The 9,904-nt window shown below is 36.1% G+C and overlaps 1 protein-coding gene across 1 annotated transcript; it reads right to left on the minus strand.

The window, feature by feature from the left end:
- Positions 1-591: 591 nt before the first annotated feature.
- On the minus strand, positions 592-7,121 carry LOC128857139 (circadian clock-controlled protein daywake). Its single transcript, XM_054092737.1, has 4 exons — positions 6,686-7,121; positions 1,268-1,508; positions 1,003-1,189; positions 592-904 (listed from the first exon to the last, which is right to left on the minus strand). Exons 1-4 carry the CDS (start codon positions 6,813-6,815, stop codon positions 662-664), a joined length of 801 nt encoding a protein of 266 aa, XP_053948712.1. The 5' UTR covers positions 6,816-7,121; the 3' UTR covers positions 592-661.
- Positions 7,122-9,904: the final 2,783 nt, after the last annotated feature.

The raw sequence follows: 9,904 nt of genomic DNA on the forward strand, positions 1-9,904 counted from the left end.
GTACTATTGACTAAAGCGGAGGGGGCCAAAGATACTACGTAGAATTTTTCTCTCGAAGGCGCCCAAAACTTTTTCATCCGCTGTTGACAACGTCCATGCTTCTATGCCATGTAGCAGGCTGGGAATGATGAGCTTTTTGTAGAGTGTCAGTTTGGACCTTCGAGAGAGAAAGCTCTATTTCTCAAGTGCCTACTGAGCCCAAAGTAAAGCATGTTGGGTAGAGTTTTTCTCCGTTTCCGTTCGAAATCAAACTATATGACTATGAATCTAATTTAGTTTCATAAAAAAATGTAATAATATGATCTTTTTGTTAGAATATTTAGAGGATTTTATAAAAACAAACATTAAACGCAGCTTATTTTAAAATTTGGGGGATTGGAAACTGGCCTTAGAGCTATGCTCTGATGGACTTTTATTCTTATAATCTTATACAGAATCCGAATTTGCTAGACACGAAGTCGAAAAACATCGTTCCAAACAAATTGATCCGCCCTAATATACATACCCACATACATATACAAACGTACCATGGCAAAGTTTAAATTAAAAAATATTTTTTTATTGTAGAAAATTTTACCTAAGAACTATGTGAACTATAATTTGCAAATAAATACAACTACCAACAAATATTTAATTGCTATAAAAAATGAACTCATAACCATCACAGCAGCCACAATTTGAGCGGCATTTTCGCAAACACGTTGTTCCATAGTCCATGGAAAATATCCGCCAAGCCCAACTCCAAATCTGGACGCAATTCGGCAATCACCTCGTTTGCATTTTGATTGAGAAAATTATTGATGGATGCTGCTAAAATTTCATTGCCATTAAACAGGTCACTTAGATGAATACGCATGGCACCCACATGGAAAGTCACCTTCATCTCATCGATCCGAATGACTTCCTGAAAAAGCAAGAAAACAACAAAAACACAAATTGACCAACCGTTCCCTGATTCCCTGTGTGTTTGCTCAAATAAGTAATAGGCAAATTATATCGCACCTCCGGTTCATTGCTTAGATGTATTTTGGTGTACACAGCCGTTTTCACATCCTTCAATGCCATCCGCACATCACCGTTACCAATCAGTGGCAGCAAGAGAATATTCCCTTTCAAGTTGTACTTGGCGCGTATGCGCAGCAACGGTATGTCCAGCTCAAAGTTCAACAACTTCTTGTCAAGGTCGAGACTAAATTGAGGTGAGGGTTAAAATATTTATTTAAAATTTAGTTTTCTTCCTTGTTTTGTTTTTGTTTGCTTGACTCACTTGGCTCGCCGCACGGTGGCGTTTGAGGGCCCACGTATGATAAGGTTTTGAAAACCACCCGATAAGACCAGATTGCCACTGCCTTTCGAGACGGAAACCTGGTCTATGTGCAGCGGCTCGAAACTGTTCACACCAATCTCTGGTATGCCGGCCGCAAAGGCGGGGAAACATCCTTCAAATAATCGACGAAAACATTTATCCTCATTGGGATTGGCGCGCTTACATGTCTGCAGCCATGACGCTGTTTTGGATAAGAGAAAAGTTTTGTGAATTTTCTGCTTGGTAATCAAATGTTTTAGTTATTATTTAGTTCCAGTGGTAGTATTGAAGAGATTTAGCACTGCGACCAAAAAGAACTATTGAGTCTCCTTCACGGGTTCAGAGTATTTCGCTGTGCTCAACTTCTTCAATAAATTTTAATATTTGTTCTATTTTATTAAGTTTTATTTTCTTTTCTGGTATAGTATGTTGGCCCGGGCATGCTTGTCCTTCTTATACGATTACATCAGTGATGAGCACGATGCCAGTACATACTTGGAAGTTTCATCATCCTCTCTACAGAGCGTGCAAATTCCATTGGAGTAAACGAGGATCGTTTGAAAAACCCGTACAAAATCAGAGAGATGGCATTACTGACCCGCATCGAGGCTTAGTTTAGTTGGTAGCATCTCTTGGAAGAACACACACCAAGTTTCAGCCAGATCGGATTATTTCTTTGTGCTTGGCATTCGTCTGAATCGAGGAAGTCGAGTGAATTTCGCTTTCCATCACGACAACGTACCAACTCACGCCTCAGCAGTTGTGGGCGCAAAATTAATGGAAAGAGGGCTCCAACTGGTTTCACATCCCCCCGATTTCAAGAAATGGCTAGCGGGGAAAAGAATTTATTCAAAAGCGGGGTGATTGCAGAAACGAAATGCTATTTTTCAGACTTGTACAAATCCTATTATTCCGAAAGGATCAACAAACTATAGGGTGGGCCATGTAAAATTTGCTTTTTAAATCGGCTATAATATTTTTTCAAACTTTTTGTTTTATTTTGAAGATTGAACATTGTCATTTATGAATAAAAAATAATATCGTTCAAATGACTTCCACGACTGGCTTTACAGTAGACCATTCGATCAAGGCAATTTTTAAGCACATTTTCGATTGTTTGGGCTGCAATTTCATGAATGGCAACTTGGATTTCGTGTTTTAAAGCATCAATCGTCTCTGGATGGTTCGCATAGCATTTGTCCTCAACGGTCCCCCACAAAAAATAGTCCAACAGGCTTAAATCACAGCTCCGAGGCGGCCAATTGATATCGATGATTATTCGGTTTTCAAAAACGGTAACCAAAAGTTCGAGTGTAACTTTGGCAGTGTGACAAGTTGCACCGTCCTGTTGAAACCAAATGTCGTCCATGTCATCCTCTTCAATTTTTGGAAACAACTCGTTGAGCATGTCTCGGTAACACTCACCATTTAATATAACCGCTGCTCCCCGCTCATTTTCGAAAAAAAATGGCCCGATGATGCCGCCAGACCAAAAACCGCCCCAAACAGTGACTCGTTGTGGATGCATTTGCTTCTCTACAGTAACGTGTGGATTTTCTGAGCCCCAAATCTGACAAGGTTGCTTATTGACGTAGCCACCGATGTGAAAATCAGAAAAGAAGAAGAAGACTCACCACTTTGGAAATAGGTTTTCAATATTTCCCAATTTTGTTCAAGCGTATAGCGTCCCATTTCGTAAATGTCAAACCTTTAAGTAAATTATGAACACACTTGACATGTCATTTGTGTTATCATTCTCAAAAAAATAGGTGGTTTAAAAAGCAAACGCTATATGGCCCACCCTGTAGAACAACGTTGGACAAAGTGTACAAGCTTAAAAGCAAACTATGCCGAATAATAAAAAAGTTTACCCTAAACGATTAAGTAATTTTTATTTTTGCACGGACTTTTTAACTGACCCTCGAGTGCTCAGGTTAATAAGCTGATAATTCAAGCTACAATACCCGGTTAGAAGGCCTGTGATGATGCTATATGTCCTTTGATTCTGATTTTTATGGGATAAACCTGGTAGATTGCCCCAGTAAGATCTTCCTTGCCTTTACGCTACTTCCTTTCCTAAGCCATAGAATGACTCTAGACCTATAAATTGGAGGCCTAGTCTCTTTTCTGACTTATTTAGCTACCATTTCGTTCCCAGTAATTCCTAAGTCCTGGAAGCCATCGTATTCGTTCTTTATTATACCTGATTGATCCAATTGGCTTAAGATATTCAACTTATCAAGACATTCCAGCACTAGTTTTGGTGCAGACTTGTAATTCCAATGGTAACAACGATAAATGAATCAAAATTTGCTGGAATATTAATTCACTGGATATAACTGCTTTGAAACCTTAAGCGGAGTATTTGAAAACTTTCGGTTGCCTGAATTTGTTGGTAGAGGTTACGTATTTTACTTTGTGTTTTTTTAGAAAACAAGTAAGGAAGTGCTATACGGTGGCGTGAAATTTTAAGTATCCGTCTGTATATCTACATTCCAAAGACTTTTGAACAAGATATATCTGCTATTTTAAGGGTTCATACCTCTATTGGATACATGAGTACTGACCATACGTAGCTTTTGACGAAACGAATTTTTAATTGCATGCTAATTTTATATTTTGTATTCTTTTTTAATTTCCTCGGTGTCACATTGCTTTTTAATCAAAATCAAAGGTATCGGTTTTGAGCATATATCCATGAATTTAGTTCTTGTGGAATTAATCTTAAGGCTGTATTTATAGTTGTATTTGCGTATTTTATCTAAAAGACTTTGTAGATCTTCCACATTGTCTGTAAAAAGTGTTGTGTCATCAGCATATCTGATGTTAATCACATCATTCACTTTTCGTGTGCTGTACAAAGTGTTTCTTGAAAAATCGCTTCTTGTCTAACGCCTTTTAATATCTGGACTTCATTTGTGTTTTCATTGTTTACTCCAAATTCTACGGCTTGGTTCCAGTAGAGATTTCGTATACAACGCAAATCTTTTTCATTTCTGTTTAGTGACTGCGGTTAGCTGTAGCGTAGCTTGTGTTTTACAGCGTCGAAGGCTTTTTCATAATCTATGAAACATTGGAAAGTGTCCTTATGCACGTCTTTGCAATTTTGAATTAAACCGAATTGGGAGTCTCCCAACACAGCCTCGCATTTAGCATTTATGCGGTTATAAATAATGTTTAAGAAGATTTTAAAGGATTGGTTCATTAAGCTGATCAGCCGATTCTCTTTACATTTTTTAACTTAAGGTTTCTTTGGCAATGTTATAAAAATGGATTTTGTACAAAGTTTGATGCTTTGAGTTATATGAATTTTATTGTAGAAAAAAATAATTAAATACACAAAAAAAAAAGTTAAAATTTGGCAATTCGTCACGCCCTTATTATACCTATATCATTTTTATAGACAACTCAAGCACAGCATCAATTAGCTAGCGGCTCTAGGTTGGGTTAGGTTAGGTTGACCTGGCTGGCTGAAAGCCATCACATAGACCTATTGATCCCTAGTGTTACCAGATAGAGTTAGACCCTAACGTTTCTTTGTAGTAGACATCTTGTAATACGTCTGCATCTAAGTAAACTTTGGAGCTCTATCCCCGAGAGGCGCTCTAACTTCTCATATTGTAAAGCTCCTAAGCATTTTAATCTGGTTCTAGCTAATGCAGGACAGGAACATAGAAGGTGTTCTAGCGTTTCCCTCTTTTCTAGTTCATTGCAAAATCTGCAACTATCGTTGTTTGTAATTCATATCTTGTATGCGTGGGCCGCTAGCAAATTGTGGCCTGTCATCATACCTACGATAGTTCTGCTTTCTTTTCTAGACAGAGCTAGTACGAATCGGACGTATTTATCTGCACTCTGTGTACACATGATTTTCGCGGTTTTGCAAGTGGCTAGATTACTCCACCTCCTAGCTAGCGGCTCTACTTTCTAAAAAAATATTTCTGCTTTCGCGATTGCTTCATGAAAAGTGAGTCATCTGTCAGGCTAGAAAAAAATTGTTTTAGCGAGTTAATCCGATGAATTAAAAAAAAAAACTTATAATAAAAAAAAAGTTTCAACACAAACTTTCCACTCAGTTGTTTCAAGTTAATTCCTTGAATTAAAAAAAAAAAAAAAATAAAAAAAGGTTCAACACAAGCTTTCCACTCAGTTTCAAGTTAATCTCATGAATTTAAAAAAATATTGAAATTAAAAATATATTCAACACATGTTGGGTGGAAAGCTTATGTTGAATATTTTTTTTTTTTATTTCAATATTTTTTTAAAACTCATCAGATTAATTTCAACCTCGTTACTCGTAAGTCAAATTTTCAAAATTCACAATTTCGGACGTATTTTTTAAATTAATCGGATGCCCTTCAAACTTGTCACTCGGGGATTTTCGAGGGCGTTAAGTAAAAATATATGCTGAATATCATTCAATCTGGTCGTATACGATTTTTCGAAATATCTGAACTTCAGCGCCATCTATTGAGCTTTTTTTAAACCACTTTCTTTTTAAGTATACACTGCGTTAAATAATTATAGCACGAGGAGGTATTGAGAGCTTTGACTAATCAGTTGTTTAAAATTAATTTGAAAATTTTTTATGAAAATATACTCTATATATACAAAATACAAATAAATCCAAGTTAGAAACTTTGTGCAAATTTAAAAATATTCTAAAAATTTCCATCAAAATTTTACAGTTTTCATTCGAATTATTCAAATTAAATAGGAAACAAATAATTGGTCAAAACTTGTCAATAAGTCTCGGTGCTATAGTTTTTTAACACAGTGTACGTGTACAAGGTGACGCAAAATTAATCACCCTATTGGAAGATCTAACAATTTTTTTATAATTTTTGCAAGTGCCAACGTACATCCATCATATTTAACACTTGTGAACGAGACAGTTGCGGTAGACAAACAGACAAGCAATGGAGCGCGAAAGGTCAAAATGGAGATTTCCATCACTCAAAATCATTTATTATTTATTTATTTTTTAATTTTATTTTTATTTTTTATATTTTCAAAAACAAGATTGCATGATTAATTTCGCGCCACCTTGTACTTACAGGTAGATAATACCTATATTTTCCGAGTATGATCCAGAAATACGATTTCTATGAATATCTCGACCCCAGCGCCACCTCGCTTTCAAACCTTTCCAGGCATGCTGGCTACAAATTATCAAAATCTCAAAGCAACCGGATTAACGGTTTCGGAGTTATGTAAACAACAGACAAACCAACTTTCATATTTAAATAAAAGTATAAAAAATATGTTTGCTCTCTCTTAATTTTTTTCGTTATGTTTTCCACTTATTTGTTCTTTTTTATAAAATTTTTTATATTCCATTGATTTTTATAAACATTTATGCAATACAAATTTCCTTACGTCGCACTTGCAGCTGCGGTGCATTATTGATTATTTCGCGGGTATAGATTGCGGCCGCCTGTGATAGGCAAATCGCACCAAAAATGCACAAACTGTATTGGATTTTCCAAATATCGTAACGGAGTGACATTTTTTTTACTGATTTATTTGTTTTTATTTTGTAAATACCACCGCTACTGCAGTTCGTCACTTGGTCAAAAAACAAAAAAGAAGAAAATTGTACTATGTTGCGCAACCGTTATAACCGTTATTTACAACTCTGTGCCACTTCTTTTGCCTGTATTTCAATATGTCTGAACTCAATCCCTTTTACTTCTGCTGCCGAGGTAAACGGATTTCGCGCGCTCCTTAAAATGATTTTTACTTTCAATTTGTTGCCAACTCGAACACGACCACAACCGTTAAGCGCGACGACTCGCAGCGAAATGTGACGCCATTTTAGTGGCTACTTTGGACCAAGTCTTCACAGCTGCCAGCAAATGCAGCTAACCTGTCGAAATGGTTAAGCAATATTTGTTTTTGGTGCTTGTAACTACATACATACAAACATGTGTTTGTTGTGATTGTAGCAAAATGTAAGTCAAAGCTGTTGTTGCCACTGCCACCACCACCACCGTGGTTGTTAATGATCCAAGCTATTTCTGCCAATTTTCCATCTTCATGCAATGCAGTGCGCAAGCAAAACAAGGCAACAACAATAACAAACATGTCTTTCAGTCATCCGGTATGCAGATATGTAAGTGTATGTATATGTATGTGTATATATGGCATGGCAGTTTGACCACTTTCCGTTTTTACAAATGTTGCAGTTATTCGGCCTTTAAGTTGACATTTTTTTTCTGGTTTTTAGCTGCAAAGACGTTTCCTTAATGCTCGTCAAAACTTACATACAAATGAGGATTTAACTGCCTATTTATTTATGGCGAAGGCTCTCATAGCTTTGTTTTTGGAGAGTTTAATATATGCACATACTTTCAATAGCCGTATCTGAAGTGTCATACTGCCCCAAAACTGCTTTGCAATAAAAAAAAATAATTTTAATTTTCTATATTTTTCAAAAGTTTTTGGAAACATCAGTAACAGGAAACATCAGTGCAACGGACATATTTCTTATTTAAAATCGGTTTCTTTATATTTTTACTAGCGGCGCTAAAATACATTAATACATAGAGTAGTCCTAGCGAGGCACAGTCGCCTCAGTTTAGGACAGACAAAATTTACACATGAGCAGCTGTCCGACACAAACCTTTCCAGAATCTGTTCCTACTGCAATAATAATAGTTCTGCTAATGTCAAACCCATACTGAGAGATTGGATGAGTTTTCACAACTTGGTAATAAAATTATTCACCCAACACCCAATGTATCTGCTATCAATCTCCAATCCAAAAAAACAAAAACACAACAATAATCCAATTTCTGAAAGCATCCGGTCTTTACTTTAAAATATAAAACATTCGCATTATTTTTATAATTCTTATTTTTTTATTTTCAAATATTACAAAATTCCAATTGTTAAATGTAACAAAGAACAAAAGTACATCGGTGCATACTCAGCATTTTCTCCATGTAACGAAGGAGGAAGAAAATGCACAGCACCTCAGCGAGGAAAAATTGTCAAAAATTAACCCGAATTTCGAGCCACTTAAAACTTGCACTTTACTAAAATTAAATGGACTATAAGACTGCACACTTGAAATTTTTCTAGAATTCTGATAAAAAATATTGAAATTTTCTCCATATAAAAATAATGAACGGCATTCATCAAATGGAGAAAATAACCGCGTCACGATAAAAAATTATCAAAATATAACAAAAATTTTGAACTATTTAAAGCTTGCATTTTGTAGTACTAAAATTGATTGCGCTATAAAAGTGCTTACTCAGAATTTTTTGAAAAAAAAAAATTTAAGGAATGAAAAAAAATTTCAAACAATTCTGACTAAAAAGTATAAAATTTCAATGCAAATTTGCCGAATTTTTATGAACTTTTCTCAAGTCTTAAAACTTTTTGCTATACATTTTTTGTTGTAATATAATATGAACTATATTTTTATAAAAAATTTCAAAAAATAAATAATGAATTGTCCGATTTTGTTAATATGTGCTGTTCAAGGAAACGAAATTGCCGATGAATTGGCCAACCGTGGATCAGCAGTGCCCCCACATGGGCCAGAGCCAATAATCGGAATCAGTTCCACAAGAATCATGAATTGGATCAGCGATTATAGAGACAATCTATATAAAGAGCCATGGTCCGGTCTAAAACGCTGCAGAACTGCAAAGGGTTATGTGACAAGTCCGAACCGAAAACTGTCAAACTTTCTACTAAAACTTAGAAGGAAAGACGTTGATCGGTTGATGGTCGGTATCATTACAGGACACAACCCATGGGTTCAGCATATGACCACCATTGGAATCATTGAGGACCCAGTGTGCCTGTCATTGCTTGAGGCGGATAGCACCGAGCACTTTCTCTATGAGTATCCTGCCTTTGCTAGAGCACGGCTACGAGTTTTGGGTTCCGATGTCATGAGAATAAGTAATATTCGTTCTCTAAAACTGGAGGATATTTACAGATTTGCCAAGGTATCTGGAAAATTCTTACAGGAATAACTATCTCTATCTCTGTCTCTATTCTTTCCTATCTCTTTCTCTGATACTTTTTTCCTTCCCTCCTTGACTATCTACCCCTTTCCAGAGCTTTAAATATAATGGGCTTTTTAGCCTGAGTGTTTTAGGAGCCACCAGATCTCCTGGTGCTCCTTGGCTCGACCTTTTCAAATTTCAATTTCAATTGCAATGTCATGCAAGTCATCAAGAAACGTGTAACGGCAGAATAACGCTTCCAAATTGTGGAAATTGACTTTGAAACTAATTGATAAATAAATCTGTTCGCGAAATTCATAGAGCACTGGCGCGTCTTTATTTCTTTCGAAATGAGGAAGGAGCTGCCGTTACAGTGAATGGCGAGCACAATCGACTTAAAAACAGTTGTTTAGCATTTCATTCCATTGAAAAATGTTTACATTTTGGTGCACTGCTCCGTCACTCTTTTTGCTTTTGTAATACCCACTTGGTTTTCACACAATATCTCTTCATCGAAACTCGTTTATGATAGCAAGAACTAAGAGGATACGTTATTAATGTTAGAAGGAAGAGGAATAGTGAAAAATCTCCCAGAAAGTTTCTATTCCGAATCGGGCTGAATGTAAACTCA

This window comes from Anastrepha ludens, chromosome 2 (genome assembly GCF_028408465.1).
Source record: "Anastrepha ludens isolate Willacy chromosome 2, idAnaLude1.1, whole genome shotgun sequence".
In the NCBI taxonomy this organism is placed as follows: domain Eukaryota; kingdom Metazoa; phylum Arthropoda; class Insecta; order Diptera; family Tephritidae; genus Anastrepha; species Anastrepha ludens.

Excerpts from the sequence above, each read along its gene's own strand:
- LOC128857139 (XM_054092737.1), bottom strand. The coding sequence starts at position 6,815 with ATGTCACTCCGTTACGATATTTGGAAAATCCAATACAGTTTGTGCATT. Across the intron at positions 1,190-1,267 it reads GCCACCGTGCGGCGAGCCAA|TCTCGACCTTGACAAGAAGT; the intron begins GTGAGTCAAGCA and ends ACCTCAATTTAG. Across the intron at positions 905-1,002 it reads ATCTAAGCAATGAACCGGAG|GAAGTCATTCGGATCGATGA; the intron begins GTGCGATATAAT and ends TTGCTTTTTCAG.